General features: G+C 37.1%; 1 protein-coding gene across 1 annotated transcript in view; it reads left to right on the forward strand.

Annotated features, from left to right (window-relative positions):
* SEMA3A (semaphorin 3A) overlaps positions 1–20,602 on the forward strand; it is a 172,180-nt gene that overhangs the window by 69,972 nt on the left and 81,606 nt on the right. Inside the window, exon 4 of the mRNA XM_069035440.1 lies at positions 3,577–3,696. Coding sequence (XP_068891541.1) covers positions 3,577–3,696 — 120 coding nt within the window. The remainder of the gene's footprint in view (positions 1–3,576; positions 3,697–20,602) is intronic.

Genomic DNA, 20,602 nt, shown 5'->3' on the forward strand with positions numbered 1-20,602 from the left:
AGGCCTCCAGCCAAGGAGGTTGGGGAGTTGCTTTGTCGTCGAGTTGACGTAGCCACCAGTGTCGGCACCAGCAGAGCTGCCTGCCAGGCTTCACGAGTGATGGTGCCTGGATGCCACTAAAGGAGTTGTCTTGTGAGGGCAGGAATGGGGAGACAGAGTGGGAATAGGAGTCAGTCACACAAGTCTTACATAGTGGTGGACCCAAACTGCATTCAGGGCACGCACACTTTCCATGACACCTTCTTTGTCATACACGTGTGCTGAGATTCAGAGTCTCTGCAAATCATTCTAAGCTGTTAAAGTTGGTTTATTACAGATTTGTGGGAAGCTATTTTGTCCCAGAGTCACATAAACCAGGAAAACCCAATATTCACCATCCCAAAGCAAACTCTTGCTAAGTTCAGAATATAAAAGGACCAGGAACAACATTTCGACACATAATGGGGTACCTGTGCAGCTGCACTTGAGCACAATTAGACAAAGGAAGGAGTCTGAGATGGAAATCCATGTGCCTGTTGGTATTGTTCCAGGGAGAATAGCATCGTCTCCCAGGCAGGGCAGAAACTTCACTTTGAACTTCCTGAGTTGACAAGGGCTTAAATCAGAACTGTAACTTTACTTTGATGTCATTTATTGTGGTTTAATACCCCTCTTTATTTATTTTTTTACTACCATGTAAAATATATAAAGAAACCTAATCTGGTAGAGTGGTGTATGAGAATTTACTGAATAGACCTTAATGGTTCCTTTATGCAGCTATAAAACAGAGGGGAGCTATAAGAGCAGTCTGAAGTGGACTAGGAACCTTAAATGTTATATAAATTTATTTGTCATAGTCAAAGGTTTATTGCTGTAGGTATTTACCTTCCCCATTGTTTAACTAGGTTGTGTATTTCTCAGACAACTAATGTAAAAAACACCCTGTACAAGAGCTTGAAAGCAAGGATGCATAAGCTAAATCTGTAAATTTGGAGTCACTTTACTGATATTTTCTCATTTACACTACTACCAATCCTGAACACTGGATATTCAAATATGGCTATGATAGGGTTAATCTACCTTCTCCTATAGGCTGATATGGAATAATTCAGTGAAGGTGGTGACAGAATTTTTCTTAATTCCATCCGCAAAAATCAAAGAAGACACCTGCCCCTAATCTAAGTAGGGTTTTTCCATCTCACCTTTAAAGCAGTAGCTATCTAATACCTTCTTGCTGTATGTTACAGATAAGCAGCTGAATCATCTCAGTGGGTTGGAGAATGGTGTTAACAATGCCAAGGCTGTGTGTTCAGTCCCTGTCAGGGCCATTCACTGAGGAGTTGGACTTGATGATCCTTGTGGGTCCCTTCCAACTCAGAATATTCTGTGTGATTATGGGATTCTGAGTGCATATACAGTCACAGGTGGTGTGTTGCTGTAAATCAGAATAATTCCTCTGAAATCAGCAAAATTAATTCACACTGGCTGTGGATCCAGCCCATCTACTCACAGCATCTTGTATGTGGCCACCAGCCTCTAACACTTCATGTTCTTCAGGTAGGTAGATTTAAAACTTTAATGAAGGGTAGTAGTAAAGACATTTTTTAAATCATGATACATTAAACCTGACAAGGCAAAGCACTGTCCTAGTGAAACTGTGTTGTGTTTGTATCTGGCCAGATACAACTCTTAAGTGAGAAACTTCTAATTTATTTTATAATGCACACACATCATTGCTCAGTTTTAAATTATGTGGAGTCAAAGTCAGATGCTCCATCTGAAACACAGAATATCAGAATTTGGGAAAGGATCTATTTCAGTTTTGTTAATGTGACATGAATTTGGGGTATTTGCCCATTTTACTCTTGTAGGCATTGAATTATTAATACACTTTCATGGGTTTTCCATATTTCTTTTATTTAAAGCAGCAAAGAACAACAGCATTAATAAAAATATAGAAACTTTTTTTTTTACAATTTATGCCAGGTATTTGCTTAGTACTCTACCATATGACAGTGGAAAGCAGTCTGTGGATAAACATAATAAATGTATGCTCATGCTTATACTTGTGTGTGGGAAGAGTAAGAATGGACCAGAAATTGTGTGTGTTTTTATTAAGAAAGGTCAGAATGGAAAGAATTAAGAGTAACATTGATCTCTATTTCTTTCAATTTCCTGTTGGATTACCTTAACTATCTCTATGTTTTCTCTTCCATCTCTGTTGGAAAGATAAGTTAACAGCAGTAAGTCAGGGATGTAGTAAGATTCTGTATGCTTTTCTCTGGGTGCTCTTTTTAATGCATTGCCATTTTCTGTTATGCAAATATACAATAAAATTGTAAGAGCAATATCTTTCCAGTACAGTCCTTTGTGTGAGGCAGGGAATCAGTGTTTCATCTGTGTAAGTTCATTGCTTTTCCCTGTGGTGGCCTAAGGCATGCCTCAAATTGCACATGCCTTTTCCTGGCAGAGCCTTTATTTTGTGTTTGGGAATATCTGGTTTAATTAGCAAGCAAGTTACAGAGAGGGAGGATGCCAGTCGAGGAGATTTCTGTGGGGGTGGTAGCTCAGGTGGTGTTTCCATGGGCCCTGGTCCACTTGGAAAGGTAGAGTTGAGCACTGTACCAAAAAAGTAATCAAATATGCAGAGAAAATTTTTTCTCATCTTAAACACAGACCTTGGTGGAAATATTTAGTTTTTTTGTTGTCATTTTCCTTTTGTTTGAAATCCATTTTTTTCAATAGTGTCTGTAGACCGACTCACAGGCATTGACATATTTCTTTTCAATGTTAGACCTGATTGAAATAAAAATATTAAACAAATGGAAGAAGTTGTCCTCTTGGCTATCCATTTTAATAACATTAGTCATTAATGATGACAGTTTTGTTAACAGATAATAGATAGTGTTTGTACTAGGGACTGTTAGTGTTGCTATTAAGCTTTAATTTGCTGAGATTTAAAATAAGTCATGATGGATAATTTATTTAGGAAGAAAACATAAAGTCCAAGTCTTGCAAAGCTTACATTCTAAGGGCTGTCAATGATTGTATGGAAGTTTAACATATGTATTCATATGTGTAAGACTGGCCCCTAGACACAGACTGTGGGGGTGAGGCAGCAGTCATATGATTGTTAAAAATGCTGTATCAATGATTTGGTTTTCATCAACTCCTTCCATCTGGCCCATTTTTCTTCTAATTGTTACTTAATTGAATACAAGCAAACAGTTGGTCCATTTTTCTTCATTATTTCATTCTGACACATTTCTATAAATGGGTTTTGTCTTACAAACACAGCAATAGCATAAATTACAAAGATGAAGCATGTCTGAAACAAAAATTAGGACTTTTTTTCTGTAATCTTTTCTTTGGAGTTGGATGCTTTATTAAATAGCAACCAAAGATATTTAAATGAGAAATTAAATCAGGCTATTTATTAAATGCTTAGCAGTAACCAATCTTATAAACAGCATGAAATGATCACACTTTACAAATCTGTTCATTCAGCCATGTATCTCTAACACGGAATAGCTCCCATTAGTCAGAATCACTGAATTAACTCTATGAATAATTTTTTTTTTCTCCTTTTCTTTGTAGAGAGAATGTGCTAATTTCATCAAGGTGCTTAAGGCTTACAACCAAACCCACCTGTATGCTTGTGGAACAGGGGCTTTTCATCCAGTCTGCACCTATATTGAAGTTGGAAGCCATCCTGAGGTAAACTATCTTAAAACAATATTTTTCTTTTTCCTCTTTTTAATCTTTATTGGTGTTTAGCCATGATCTCTTGCTGCCAAAATGCACTCTCACTAGTTTCTGTGGCTTGGGAAGCAAATCTGGTAAGACCTGCTCCTGAATCAGGTGCTGACGTGCTGATTGATAAATCACAGCAGAATCTCTAACTTTTCTCCCCTGCACAGCATCCCTTCCCCCAAGGGCTTAAATAAGTATAAGTAAGCCCATTCTACCTGGATCATGAAGTTAAAAAGCACTCTTCTTTCTAATAGTTGGGACAGGTACCAGGAGTAAGAGGGGTAGTTCAACCACTGTGTTTATTCTGGGCCCAACACTGTCTTTAGTTTCCTGCCAGTCAGTACAGTCTGATACCACCTCAGCTTTTTCCCAGCTGAGAATTAAAATAGTATCACACCTTCATAAATCCCCCTCCTCAGATTTGTCCTGACACACAGTTAGGAAGTTTTTCATATGTGGCCTAGGTTTTGTTTCCTTACTTTTTTGTGAAAAACAAATCACTCTCTTTTCACCCATTTCTTTAATCTCTTGTTGATTTTTGCTTAATATTGCAGAATTCTTGTGGTAGTCCTTGTACCATTTTGTCATCGATTATCACAACTAAACAGATAAGCATGGCCTTCCCTGGTAAAAAGCAGGCTCACTCACAGGAAGCCACTGGTTTTCCTGGCTGAAGATTTGACTAGAATGTCTCTATGCTGCCCTTCAATACTTTTTCTCTCCAGAACAGCCAATCTCTTATTTTTCTGTTAAGATGAGTATGTAATATAAGTTAGTCCCCTTTACTGTATTTTCTGTCTGGCTTACCTGAGTATTGCTCGATGGACTGTTTCAGTTTAGCAGTCAGACTCCTGATCTGCTTTCAGCATTTATGGATATGTTTTACTAGTGAATCCATAATTGTGTTACTTGTAGCTTCTGTGATCTTCAAAAAAACAGCTCTTTCAAGTTACCTTATGCTTTTGCAATTCAGGTTTGCAGATTTCCTTGAAAATAAAAACATCATTGTTGAATGAATGAGGACTATTTCTTCTCATAGAAAAATTAACAGACCCTTTGAGTGTTGACTTCATAGTCTGGGAACTATTTTTCCCTATGAAAATGTCTTCTGATATTTGAAACATAAGTCTTTAAAATGTTCTAAGAACAAGGTTTTGAAGGGATAAGGGAGCTGCAGAGCAGAAAGGGTTTTGTTCATATTCTTTAATGCTTTATTACAATGCATTCTTGGCAATTAGTGATTGTCTCTTGACCACACGCAGTATGTCATTGCTTACTGCATTAAACAGATTCTCTGCTTCCTGCAATCCATTTGGGAATTGGTAGACATATTAATTAACTCTAGTTCCGTAAGATGTGTGTCAATCAATCCTTGGCTATCTGCCAAGGGAATATATCTGTGCAGGGATAGCTCGTATGAGGTCATTTAGTTCTACATTTGGCTGTTTTATTGCTGTACCATAAAACTAACACACACTTTATCAAGGATTTATAGAAATGATGATCAGGGATGAGAGGCCAGATCCAACCTTAGTTTAACATTCTGGGTTTTTAAAGTCTTGAATCAATGATGCGTTTGGCCCTGGAGTGAAAGAGGAGGTTTGTTTTAGCTTTTTAGCAGTCCCTAACTATAAATAAAATCTAAATTCTTGGGGGACTTTTTTGTTTTTTGGTTTTGTTTTCTTTTTCATTTATGTGGTAGGGTTCTAAGTCCCCCTTAGCCTGAATCATTCTCATGACCCTTGGTTTCACCTTTGCAAATGAGGGAAATTAGGAGTATGTTTATCTGAATTGCCTTGGACACCATTGGCTTTTGTTTTCCTTTAGATACTTAAGCTATGAGTGAAATCATCTTTACCTGCACTTCCAGTGGCACAAGTTTCTGTGTCCTCTGGAGAGTTATGCAGAAGGGTTTACTGCTTTTTCAGGCCAGGTCTGCCCATATGGAGAGAAAGTGAGGCAGGAAGGAGGCAGTGTACCTACCTCTTCTTGAGCTTTGACAAATCTAACAGTCAGCCTGGGTTCTGTATCTTGAAAGGGTGAAAATCAGATTAATAAATTAATTTATTAGATTTGCAATGAAAAATATTTTGTCCCTTCTCTCAGCTAGAGCCTGCTCCTTCCTTTCCCATACTACCTAGCCAGGCATTTCAAATGTGCTTCTCCTCTGGGAGTTGAGGAAGAGGAGGGTGCTTGATTGACAGTAGCTATTAGAGACACCATGAATGAGGGGGATACAATATTAACCCCTGCACCCCTGCACACTGCATCTGTGAGAGCCAGATGGTTTATGTTCTCATGTCAGACAGCAGCACTGGACGTCAAAGGGCCATTGCTTCTGTACCATGTAGAGTTTATACCTCCCTAGCATACTATAAAAGGTAAAAGTATAAGCAAAGACAAGCAGTTGATTATGAGTTAAAAACTGACATCTAAGACACTTCCTGAAGATTTCTTTTCTGCCACAACACTTGTGGAAAATTAACTGATTTCACCATCTGCTTATTTCTTTTTCAAGCACTTAAAAAGGTAAATGGGAACTGATTAGGGGAATAGTCAGGGAATGTTCCTACTCTCTAGTACGACTGCTTGTTTATCTGAGCTTGGAATGTAACCCACCTGCCTGAATCCGATGGAGAAGAGGAAATCAGTGTGTGCCAAACTGAAGAGGGTAGAGAAGTAAAATTTAAAGAAAAGAGTGGCAAGTGATAGAGGAGACTCTGGAAGCAATTGGAGTAGGCTGCAGGAGGCTGGAATATGGTACAGTTTTTATGACTGGGGAAAGGAAGTAAATTACTTTGTGTGACAGTCATAAAGTAATGGGAATATGAATTGTTATATCTGTTGAATATCTCTTTGATATGAAGCAGTGTATCACAGCCCCATTCCATACCTGAAGAAAATAATTTCTGGTGATGGAACTAGGCAGGTTTAATTGAGTCTGATGAAGTACAGTATAAGAAGTAATTGTAAAAAGCTAAAAGGATATGAACAGCATGCTGTGCATCTGATTAAAAATGATGTGCATGAATGTATACAACCTAGTATGTTGTGAATTACACCACAGTCTGAGGAGTAAAGCAGACTAATCTTCGCTTAAATCCATTCCAGATGTGTAAGTGAATAACCACAGTATTTAGAGGGAAGAATAAAGTTAATGTTTCAATAGTCTTTAAGCACGTAAGCCATGAGGAAGCAGGAAAGAACATATTTAGAGAGAATGTAGTATGTGGATATGCAGAAAATACCTGAGGGCAGCCAAATTTAAAGCTTGATATCATCCATTTTATGTGCATGAGTTTAGGGGAGATGACCTAACACAGAAACCTACACAAACTTCAGGGATCTGGGGTTAGGCAATATGTAGCATTCTCTCCTCATAATGCAATACAACACAAGAAACCAATTACCAGACAAAACAAGAAAGTCATTAGTACAGCTGTGTTTTGCACCCACTGACTTCTGAAGAAACTGGGCTGGATGTGTAGGAATGTTTTACTTAATGGTTGCAAAATTACAGAAGTCAGATCTATGCATGAAAGGAACAAATCCAACTGCAGGGAGACACAGAGGTGCATTAAACCCCCTAGAAACTCACAACAGGATGCAGAATGCACCTGCCTGTGCATGCCTGAGCAGGGGGAAGGAGCCCTGCTCCCTTTCCCCCAGGGCTCCCTTTGGGGTAGTTTGAGTGAACCAGCCGGGAACAGTCCTGTTTCAGTAAGAACAGGATTTTCCATTTACTTAACCCTTACATACAGGTGGAGGTGTAGAGAATGCCCTATAGTACCTTTTTTTTTTTTTTTAATGCTCAGACAGTCATTGCAAGAGCTTTACAAAATTGTTTGCCAGATCTTCAGCAGGAATACATTAGGGTTTCTTCAGCAGAGGTAAATCAATAGGTGCTGTCTGAAGAACTAACCCAGATTCTTTTTTTGTCTCCTAATCCCAAATTTCTTGTCACTGTCCAACAGATTAAAACTAATTTTAAACTGCATGAACTTAAAAGATCTGGGATCACTTTACTTGCAGGTTATTTCTCAATCAATAAAGAAGGTTTAAATTCAGTTTAGATTTATGATGTACATAAAACATTAAGTTATTGCATATGAAGTTATATAATGCTACCACCTGTAACATATTTTCTTTTTCCGGACTCTGTGTATTTTAAAAATCTTTGGTTGAACGCATAAAATTTTGCTGAAATATACTTTCCACTCTTTTTTATCCCTTCTTTACTTCATATTAGAAGAGGTTCAGAGTGCATTTCTTAAGTAATGGACATCCTGTTCTGACACATTTATGCACCTCTCTTGTTGTCTCTCTGTGTATATTATATATATATATATAGTGATGGAAGAGCATTTTTTTCCTAAAAGAATGACTTTGAAGAAACACATTAATTGAAGGATCAATGCTACTTCTGGTACTACACATGTTGTATTTTTCTAATGTAAAAATTCAGGATGAAACATTGATTTCAGTAGTAGTAGATGTGGCATAAATTAGCCTAACTTCATTGAAGACAGCAGACCTGTGTCAATTTACATCAGTCAAGATTCTGAGCGGTGGTTTTTAAGTGAAACATTAGAGCAAATGATTTTTTAAGTTCAAAATCACCTGAGGCTAGCTTTCTTTCCATCTAATTAACTATACCTTCATATGGTATTTATATGCTTATATAGAGAAAATGTGAAGGAAAAGGACGCTGTTAAGGATTACTCTCATTTTTGATGGAACTGTTACGTGTGACATACTCATTCTAAGCATCACTATAATCACAGAGAAATGCCATCAAAAGATCTAGTTTACAGACTGCAATAACCTTCTTTAGTTCACAGGTGCTTTAACTTTTCAAACTTCCAGATATCCTGTTACTATAGTACAGGAAAATAAAACTGAAGAGCCAGAACTCTAGCTTAGGAGCAGTGTAAGTACCTTTTAGAGCACTTCTTTCCATTGCATGAGTAGTTTTACCATGGAGAAATAGAAAACATCTCTAAGATGTTTGAAGACTGATGTACTTGACCTTGTGTCATAAAAAGCTGAGCAGTGATTTCTGGCATACAGGGAAATCCCAGGCACTAGAACATTTTGCTGTATTAATGTTCTTGTCTGTGGAAGATGGCAGATAACAGGATAGTCAGTGTTAGGCACACATCTGTTCAGGCACCTCACAGGATCAGTGGCTGAAATCACAAAACAAAGGGGCTTGAGTCCTCTGGAGGTGATGAGTCTGTAAACCATCACTTCTGCTGCTCCACATGACATTGATTTCCAGTCCCATAGGCTACCCTGTGTAAAAAGACTTCACACAAAACCAGGCTTTTCACACGTGTACAATTTACCTTCACTTGTTAAAAGAGAATAAATCTTGTCATAGCTATCACCTTCCTAGCATATTTTTTAAGTATATGGTTTTATGTAAAGTTATATGTAGCTATATATAGCAAATAATTATTTTTTCAAGCCATAAATCATTAGGGCATTGTTTGGGAAGGGATGTGATATAGGAACTTTTCAACGACCCAAATACAACATTTACAAGAGGAGTAGAGGAAAAGGGGAGAGAACATGACAGTCCTTTCTCATATGACAATCTAAGTGAATCAGTTGTTCTGGTAAGGTCTGACAAGTATTTCAGTAAGGAAACCAGGATGTGCTGTTGGAAGCTCTACATATTTTTAAGCACTGTCATGCAGAAGTACACATTTCTTATAGGCTGAGTGCTATGTCCCAAATAGCACCTCCTGTTATGTTGCATTATCATGTGATAAAATTACAGAAGTAGAAGGTCACCATAAAGAAGTAACTTGATTCCCATTTAAAAGAATTTTTGAGAAACTCCATAAACCCCTTTGTAAACAAATATTAATCAGGTTCATGGTTAAATGCTATTATTTATGAAGGCCTGTCTTTGAATACACTGCAGATCTCCTTTGACATTAGCTGTATTTGGAACACTTGCTTCGCTAAAGGAGAAGTTAAACCAGGAAAACTCAGATTTTTCAAAACTTCATCCTGTCATCCGCAAGCAAAATATATTTCCAATAAACATTTATTTCCAGAGCAGATCCTTTAAAGTAGGACTATTAGGCTTCATGTGATAACTTAGCTGCCAGAATAGTTTAATTTATGAGGTAAACTTCTCTCAACTGAATAGCACACATGGCAGCAATGGCTGACATCTTTCCTACCCCTCACTGTTGGGAAAGTCTACACAGCTGCAGTGGATATTTCATCCTCAGCAAAGTGGGACACTAAAACCAAAAATTTTCAATTTTTTTTTTCCAAGTACCTTATTTTATCGATATAAGAATCTACTTCTGAATAAAAATTATAATGTATACTAAACTGTTAATGTAAAACACACAATAAAAGTATGCTAAATTAAACATGGAGGTAGTATTTATTATCCTGGTATATTCAATTAAGTAGGATGTGCCTTTATGACAGCTGAATGCTTGGCAACTAGCTGATCCATTTGACCTTCCATTTACCAATGTAAAAGTGTATTTGTAAGGATAGGGCTATTCCAAATCATAAGTATGCAGAGGATGTGCCTCAGTATCTTAAAATTCAGATGTGGTACAAATACCATTTTTGGAGGGAAAGTACTTAGCAAAGTGGTCATGCTTTAATCACTGACAGGAAATACGAACATTGTAGGTTTTGAGCTGTCATTTAGTGCATCCAGTCCTGTCCTTGCATATTTCATAATTACACCTAAGCAATTTGGAATATATTTATGTCTGAAGTGACAAAGTCAGTAATTATGTCTGAGGCTCACTCTGAGACTTACAAGTTGAACATTTACATGCAGGAAATGAAATCAAGTTTTAAACTAACACAAGTGAAAACAGTGTAGTAGCTATTTTATTTCTTCACCTTTATTCCTCCGACTACATGGTTGAGGGTAAAATGGAAGCACAGTTCTTTAGTAAGTCATACTGAGTATATATATATATATACTGAAGTATAAGATATGATGAGAAACAGAACAAAGACATGGAATTTACAACTGCAAGGGCCATTTGTTGCACAGCAGAAACCACTAATGAAATCCTAATCACTATTCAAGTCTGATCATTTCAGCTATTCAGCAACTAACTTTTGTTTAGGACTTGATAAATATATCCAAATTGCTATGGCAGACCTCCCAGTTCATTCTTAAGAAACCAAGCCACACAAAACCAAACTGAAAAACAAACTCCAGAACCATATTAATTTAATATTACTTTATACAGATCTTTTAAAGAAAATGTAAGTGGAAGTCACTCTGCAGGTGATGTTCCAGCACTCTGCAGTTTGGTTTTAACTGAAACAAATAAAACCCTGAGATGAAGGAGAACTAGTAAGGAAATGGTCTGGAGACAGCATCAGTGTTTCCGTGGATCTGGGCTGATCTCTACAGGTATGCAGTGGCACAAAAGGAAGCTTGGTACTAGCAAGATACTGCATCTTGTCTTGCACTGTTGGAGAAAAACAACTCCAACAAAATAATTGTTAACACAGAAAATTTTTTCGATTTTTCCCAATGCAAAAAGGGTCCAGTGTGAGTAATAGTATCAAATTTGAACCCCCAGTCTCCTAATGAGAGGAATCTATGCACTAGCATGCTTCCATGGAGATAACTGAGGAGGCCATTGTTCCCTCACCGTACATGGCTTTCTTCCTTGGTGGCTGAGAACTGCTGGTTGATTACAGTGGAGAGCTGTATACAGTGTGCCACAGCTGAATGCCTTCCATGAATAAGAAACCAAAGCCAGTCGACATGTTCATTAGGTTCAAAGAAATAAGTCTCAGAACTGTGGGAAAACTTTTGTTTATGTTGCTGGAGGGGAGAAAAAAAGACTGAGATAGAGAGAGACCTCCATGGAAGTAAATTTGCAGAATGGAGCGTGCACATGTGCACACACAGAACCACTGGGTGGACTTTCACTTATACCACATGTGATGTCTTGATTTGTGAGCCCATGTCTTAAAACCACGGGTAACTTTGAATATGCTCAGAGAATGAGTGCTTCAAGTTAAAGACCCTCCTAGGGCCTGGGTTTAATTAATTTATTTAAAGTATGGGGTGTTTTTTCCTACAACTAGTTGTCTTCAATGCAATTCCCTATGACTTACACTGGGGTAGCTAAAAACTGAAGTACACTCTTCATTTTCATAGTCACAGAAAAAAAACCACATTAATTTCTAGCATGGTTAGAAGGATGATTCAGAGTTTTGTGACTACTTTAAGGAAATTAATTTTAGCAATGACTACCAGAGGAGCTGAAAATACACCCACTGTTTGCATTTGGATGTTCATTATTTCTCCTATCAGTTAAAGGATGTTATGATGAATTATTTATTCCCGTAATGTAAATATTCCCACTGATACATGGTTACCTTACTTTACCATGAGATGATATAGTTTTCCTAATTCATTACAGACATAGATTGTACTTTTAAGAGGTATGGCAGTCACATTAAGATGTCGATCCAATTTTCTGGGTGGGAATATTATGTTGGCTCATCAACAGAGCCCCTAATGTTTTTAGTAACACAGAAGTTCAGCATTTGCCTCTTGTTAGAGTAAAAATTGAAAACATTAACCCAACTTCACAGTCATGCAACATATGCAAAATTTCATTCACACACCTCCTGAAACAAAAGAAAAGTATGGCTAAATCCTTTGATCTCTCGACCAACATGGGGGAGAAAAAAATAAAATAACAAACCACCATCTGTTGGGAAACCAATGTAATAAAAACAGTGGAAAGCCAGCTTATAGTATAGACTGACTTAATTGAGGAAATGACTTATAAATAGAATTTTTTCTTGATTTAGAGGCACAGGAGGAAACAAAACTGAAAGAAGGAGTTACTGAGCTCAGGTTTGGATAGATCAGAATCAAAGCAGCATTATTCGTTGTGGGATTTGCTTCACGAGGCTCCAGTTGACAGGGGCTAACCTCATGAAGAAGAATCATAAATGTGATGTCTGCCACTGAAGGAAGTGACTGCATTGTGTTTGTAGCTCAGTACCAACATCTTGTCAAATAATCTTTAAACAGCCAAGGTGACAATGCAGCAGGTTTTAGCTGTGGGTGATGCTCCACATACAGACCTCAGTGCTGAACAGCCCAGTGAAATGCTGAGCAGCAGACTGGCCAGTTATATTATACACTCAGACACGAGATACTAACAAAGGTCTTATTGGTGAACTAACTTCACTTGTCTTTGCCTAAAATTTTATGATAGCTGGCATGCCATGAAGTGCCTTTCAGGCCTGTTTTAAAGGCTATAAGATATGTTTTAACTCTCAGACACATGTGAGTCTGGAATCACTGCCTTTTCCCATGCTTTCAGACCAACCTAATATTTATAGTTTCTGCATGTTCACATTGTGTGAGTTTAGTGGTACACTGGCTTGGTGACTGGCCTCCAGTTAGTCCCAGGAAGGGCCCAGGGAGGCTGTGTATGGCCATGGCACAGGCAACTCAGCAGTGATGGAGAGGTTCATGCCTGATCTTCTCCTCAAAACCTCTTCCTGATGTTGCTTCTGACAACAAGACTCTCACTGATTCAGAATTCCCAGAAAAAGGGGAATTTCTCCAAAGGAAAAAATGAGAACACTCATGGATTTAAAAGCTTTCAGACAGATTCAGGAAAGAAAAAAATCACTTTCTACAATGGAAGGCCTCCTTGGTGTGCTTTCAAGCTCCTTAGACATCTCTTTCTTTCATCAGGAGCTGCAGTTGGCATGACAAAAGTGGCTTCTCCACAATGATTAAATCTTACCTCTTCTTTAATAAAAAGAAAAGCAACTACAGGTGAAGCTGCTATTTCTGTGAATAAACAGCAGGACACCGGTATTTCCAGCAGTTGCCTGGTGGAACAGGAAATAATTGTTCTCCTGCTATCTTGACCATCCTCACTTTATGTACGGACACATATTTATTTAAAAAAAGCTTTCATAATACTTTCCAGATGCTTCCTTACCTTTAAAAGATTTTGAAACTGAGTCTCTTCTCTACCCTGTTGTACAAGGACTGTCTTAAATTTGTTACCATCTAAATTAATTCAAATCATAAAATTCCACTATTCCACAGTTCAGTAAGAAAACAATACTTACTTGACTAGTAATTAGTACTTTGCTTCCTAAGGAAAAAAATTACTGAGTCATGTAAGAAAGTTAATAAGAATTAATCCCATATATGCCAGACACACAGAGAAGATGGCTGGAGGTTGAAGCATCTCTGCAAAACAAGAGCAGATAGAATTTACCCAAAGTACACTTTGTAACTTTGCTAAATACCTTTAAAAAGTATAAAGAATATGTTTCTTTGCCAGTATACATACAACTTTTCACCTTTTTGCATCACATGTTTTGCTGGCATAAGATGACACAAATAAAGTAACAGTCAGTTATTTCAAGATCTTAAAAGTTTTACAAGAGAAAAAATCCTTCATCCTTCTTTAAACAATACTTTTGTGTGAGTAGAGACCAGGTACAGGAATGTATGCTTGATTGCTGCAATAGTACCTGTCAGCAGGAAGAAAATACAGTTTAAGGAAGAGGTCGTGGCTTACAGACACTGTATTTTGTGCATGGCAGGAACATGGGACTGTGCGTAGAATTATCTAAAAATAACAGATACAAAAGCAGTGTATAGACATAAATAGTTACCTCCCTTATACATTAGTCCATATATCTTCTGCCATGAAGAGTTAATCAATTTACTGCTGAAATGCTGTGGGAGATTAGGAACAGTACTGAAGCAGGCAATGTTTTCAATATTTGTGCTTGCCCCATATGCCTACAAGCTTGTGTGATGCTGGAAATCAGACTAAGTGATTGCAGCCACTCTTTCTGTTCTCAAAATCTAAGAATAAACCCACTGGAAGTCACTTAGGAAAAAAAAAATAGTTTACTCTTCAATTCATGCGGGGTTCCAGCTCACATAGCTTGTAACAACTTGTTTTCTGTTTATGGCACTTGGTAAGTCTGGAAGTGTGCTGGCTCCTTTTTGAGCCCCCTGAGCATCAGCCATATAGAATCTGTGCATCTTCCCTCAAATACCGGTCCTGTGAGGGAGGTGTTCTGTGCCCCTCTGTTCCTGCCTTCACCTCTCCCTCGTTCATGTAAGAAAAATAATTTAATGAGTATGACTTGACTCAGATGAAATACATGCCTCTGAGTTGTTCATGCCTCTGTGGACTTGGAGTAAATTAGTTATTTTCTAAGTAACTCATTTCATTGGAAAAGGGTGAGTAACTTTCCAACATTTCTTGGGAACTCAAGGAAAGACCAGTTAATACCTGCTTTTTCTTTCTCTTCAGCTTCTGTGTTATTCGCTGTAGACAATTCCCATATGATTATTTTTATTTTTTTTCCCTGAAGAAATCTTTGTTTTTAAAAATATTTTTCTCTGTAGCTCAGTGAGTCAGAAAATAACGTGAGAAACATTTGGATGAAAAAAACCAGTCACCATTGGAAAACTTAGCTAAAAAGAAGTATTGTGCAGAATAAATAAATGCTATCAGATGAATTCACGCCTATTAGAATTGGCGATGACTTGCTATGTCATCTAATCTATTTTAATTTGTGTACATTTGCAGTCATCTACAAGTCTGGACTGTCTTCTCACCTGTAATGATATAAATCACAACTAGTGATTCTTGCAGTGCAGCATTAATTTGCATTTTAATTATTTCAGCTTCAAATGTTGCACTGCTGATCGAAATTGTACACATTGTCCATCCCTAAGCAACTCTTTTCCTATTTAGTGTTCCTATCAGATAGGTCCAGAAGAACTGTCATACAACTTCTCTCCTGTATGATTGTATGTAGTTTAGTTAAGAAATGCTTCCCAATTTATGAAAATCTAGGGATTCCTCCAAGATGCAACATGGTCACACTCAGAGAGATATATTAATAAATGTTTACAAGTACCTAATCAGATGAGAACACAATACTCTCCATTAATGAAATATGATCCATAATGAATCTTGCATGGGAGTGCTAATAGCTACCTTTAGGTTAAAGTGCTCAGATGTCACAGTATAACAATATCTGTCTTAGATGTGTATCATTATGACAAGTAATTAAAGGTTACTTTGCTGTTAAATGGTTACCTTGGAGGAATCCTTCAGTAATGTGGCTTCAAACATGCCTTCACAATGAAATTAATTAAGTAAATTAAATATCAGCCTCATAGTAATTATTTTATGTGCAGAATATCGGATATATAAATTTATTATATAATTGGTCAGAGGACTTGAAGATATATCCATTTTCTATTAAGCATAAAACAACCTTGGTTGTTCTTATATGTAGAATAAAGCTGATGCGTGTTAAAAAGAACAGTGACAAGACTGATGAAGAGAAATGGAATGTCAGAATTATCACAGTGATATTCCGTGTGCTGCATCAGTGCAAAGCTCAACACTGATGAGAGAAGTATTAAAATTCACTTGGGCTTTTTCACACCTCTGCTGCTACATAGAGTTAAAACCTGGTACCAAATGACTGGGGTTTTGCTAACAGCTCAGGCTGACTCATCACAAGGATGCTTTCAGGGATTACTAAGTTGCTGCCTTCTTCTGTATTTAATATAAACCACACCAGGAAAGTTGAGCAAGCAGCTTGATGTGGATATAAACATTTTTTGTCACCTCTTAAAGTAGAAATATGACATGGGCAACACCAGTGACAGATTTTGACTAACAAAATAATTTCCTAGCATTATGTAAACTGGCAGTGACAAATACAAATAAAGCAGTACATTCCACTTTTTTATTCTTTGTTTAAAGAGCAACAGTCCACTAGATAAATAGATCCTTCATCTGAGAGCTTTTCATATGTAAGCAAGAAGAAGAAAAATTCAGATCTCTGCTGTCCTCCTAAAACATTGGCTTTGCTTCAGGCAATGACATTATTAACATACCTTAAGTCTACTTTTTAAATGTTTTGCCTAATTATGTCTTCTGATGAAACAGAAAAGAAATTAAAAAAGAAATGTGCTTTATGCTGCAGAAAACTTTACTCACAACACAGATAGGAAAGTATTAGCAGAAGGAAAGGAAACATGAAGAATTCATGATAGAAATCTGGGTTTTTTTCATGTTCTGATATGTTTTTTTTATGCCAGTGAGATAATTAACACTGGTGGCACCTTCTGATCAGTGATATGGAAAATGGCTGCACATTTTGGTTGAGGATGACAACAGTGTTACTTAGTTCTCAGGCTTCTGCCCAGGGCAACTTGTTTGGCCTTAATTGGTTTTGCTCTCTGCAATTCAGATTTCTTAAAAGTTGAAGCTTCAGTAATTGTCATGTGAAAATGGTCCTGTGTCCCTGGACCAAAAGGAGTCCCCAGAGAAGGTAACTAGAAGTGGTGGAACTATCTGTCCACCAGATAATCTTTCCGTGCTCCTCTGCACACTTATGGGCCAAGCCTACATGAAGTTATCATATGTAGGAGTGAAAAAAATGTCTTAATACTCGGATTCTCATAGAATTGGTCAGCTCTCTGTCCTACAGCTTCTCAGATAATACAGATTTTTGCCTCTTAGGCACAGTAAAAATACACTGATTGATTCAGCCTGATTCCAAACCTGGAGACAGTTTTTGAAGGGGGATTAGAAAACCAACCGTGTAAGAGAGGAGGGCATTAGAAAACAAACAGTGTAAGAGAGGAAGATTATCTTCGAGTGAGTTCTTTCGCCCTGAGGTATGAGTTGTTTTTTGTTTTTTTTTTTTTAATTATGAACCAGTAAATGTGTAATCAGAAAAACAAATGGCACTGATTTCCTTTTCAAAGCAGTGACTCTCTGATCATTTCATCCTATACTTCCAGATTGATTGAAGTATGGAACCAGCATAAAACCTGAAAGCATTTGCCATTTGTATAAGTCAACATTACTCTGTGTAGCCAGTGTTTATTTACAAGCTTGCAAAGGGTTTCATAAGGGATATTCATGCACCTACAATACAAACCATGTGTCAAACAGCAGAAAACTGCAGAGCAATAACACTGTTGTTTTTTCCCTTTACTTGATCCAAGTTTCATTTTCTGTTCGGCTTCAATGGTCATGAAGGTGGTATAGCAACAATAGTCATGGTGGCATATTTAATTTAATTATAGCTGTTTGAGGTGCTTAACTTCATTTACTCTCTCTGAATAACAATTTATTTTATTCTGTTTTAACAAATCTTTCTGTTTATGCATTTCATCATCTTTTGTTATAAGAAACAGGGATCTCATTTCATTATTTAAGTGTGGGAGTAATGAAAAAGTAAGTCTTCATCAACTTACTGTTGCTGTACCAAGGGTCTTTTCCTGGAATGCTTACTGAAGAACAAATCCCTTGAAGTCTGTAGAGTATAGTCATTAATTTTGATTCCTGAGTAAAAGTCTGTGAAACTCATACTGCATTTAGAATATGATAAGATTGGGCATCATCTATAATAGAATGCTTTGGGTTGGAAGGGGTCTTAAATATCATCTGGTTCCAATCCCTATGCCATGGACAGGGACTTTCCACTGGACCATGTTGCTCAGATTCCCATTCAGGCTGGCCTTGAAAGAAAATTACTGTTGTTTATCATAGAAAAAGGTTACATTCTTCCAACAGGTATAATATAATAGTAAATGATTCAGACTCAAGTATAAGATTTATGTATTCTCCTAAAGACCGGTGGAGATAAATAGAATAGTAATGGGTAAAGTTGACTTTGTTTAATCTCAGTCAAGAAAGGAAACTAAAAAAGGATAGTTTGGACAATGCAGTGGAAGCTTTGACTGTGAAAGAGCTCTCTGCATGACTTAAGCCTTGTCCATAAGGAAACTTGTGAATGTCTCACAAATTCAGTGCAAATCCCTGCATTGGCATTCTCATTTCAGTTAAAGTAGCATTTCAGATCTGGTCTTAGCTGCCTGAAAGTAGCTGAAAATAAGCTGCTCTTAAACTGAGCTCACTGTGTCGACACAGAGTGCATGTGTTTACTGGAATCTCATTACATTCAAACACAGGGATACAAGTCTGCAGATTAGTGCTTGCCCTGAAAAGACTGTTTAGCCTTTCAAAGGATTTTGCAGGAAAACAAGCTGGAATACAAGCCCTTTCTGCTTGTCATTTGTAGGTTTGTGAATTTGGCTTTTATTTCTTTGTGCAAATGTGTTTTCATAAAGACACTGAAAAGCCATGACCCTCTGTAAAAAGGATTACCTCGGAGGGAGATAGTAAGACTACAGTGTAAAGGATTGTTAATGCAGAAATGCTAAATCTTGCTGTATGAAGATTATAGCACAATAAATTTTTTAACTCAAGGTACTTTCCTGACATTATAAAAACAGCCACATATCAGAATCACAAAATAAAAGTTTTAAGAGAGGGCTAAAAGAAAATAAAGGAAAATATCTGCTATTTTTTTTTTGGAGGAGGATGATACAGAATCCCTTAAAAATGTGTTTTCTTTTAGCCGACATTGTAGCAAGTAGTGTTTAGATAACACTTAATGACTTAGGTATTATTTTTACAATCAGTATATTTCATGGGGTATTAAAGATAATAAATAAGGAAATACTTTAAAACAGATAATAGAAGAACGTAAAAAAAGCGGAAGATTTCAGTTGCTTATGAAAAGCCTGGCATCTTACTTATATGAGACAATGACCCACTGACACATGACCCATTTGAATAAGAGGAATCAAATCCTAGTCCAGAATTATTTCTTTGGGGGAAAAATTCCAAAAAAGAGCAGGGGTGTTTTTTAAACTTACACCTAGAACATTTTTCTTTGTTTGTCTGCATAGTAAGCAGTATGTTCAGGAAAAAAAACCAAAACAAACAGAATTAACCCATCTAAAACTTCCCAAAGAGATAAAAGCAATATACTTTGGGGCTAACTAGGATTTCAATTACTGCAAGAGTTGAACTGGAGCAGTACTTAAATAACTGTGGTGTGTAGCCCAAGCTTCCCTACCTGCCTTTTTCTCTTTTGGGGCTGCTGCTGCTGCTAAATTACTTGGTCTTCTCCAGGCTCACAAGACTAAAGTAAATTTCAAAAAAAAAAGGGTGTGTGAAAAGGGTGTGTGTGATAAACTGTAACAAAATTCACCCAAAGACTTCACCTAAAAAGCAGAAATGATATTGCAGTAGGAGTGAAATTTTTTAATGTAAGGAGGATTTAAAATGTAGTAGCCATCTGGTAAGAGGTGAGATGAGAAGAGGTATAAGAAAAAACATGAATAGGACTCTCATTGCATAGGTGAAGGAATGAAACAATACTGAATTTAATTGCAATAGCTAAATTTTCAGATTATTTCATTAAAAAGAGATTGCAATATTTTTTCAAGATATTTCAATGAATAATTGGAGATAATGAATAGGAGAACTGCATATTTGCTTTAAAGTTGCTTTTAAAGCCAAATCTCTAATGCACTGTCATCACTGACTATTTTTTGATTTCTGTAGGGGTAGGAGGATTAGGCTTTATGTGCTGATGTCAAATTAGAGCATTAATTACCTATGCAGTTAAGTGTCCAGTATGGTGCTTTTATGAAAAGCAGTCTCAAAACCTCATTCAGAAGGAACTAGAGCAAATTATGTCAATATTTTCAGGGAGATTGCTCATATATGTGAAGTAAAACTCACAATGACAGCTTTCTGCATTTAGATGCTTCAGAAGAACAACTTGGTTTTGAGTTTTATAGGTTCTCCTTAGGCACCATCACAGGCAGGACCCTCTGAACAGCAAAGGGGGAGAGATTTGGGGTTGCATATAGTGCCAGAGAACACAGGGTCATGAAATGGAGGAAAAAAGACAGTGAGAAAGATGAATAGATGGCAGCAGGGAAGTATGTTGGAGGATTGGA

Source organism: Aphelocoma coerulescens, chromosome 1A (assembly GCF_041296385.1).
Source record: "Aphelocoma coerulescens isolate FSJ_1873_10779 chromosome 1A, UR_Acoe_1.0, whole genome shotgun sequence".
NCBI lineage: Eukaryota > Metazoa > Chordata > Aves > Passeriformes > Corvidae > Aphelocoma > Aphelocoma coerulescens.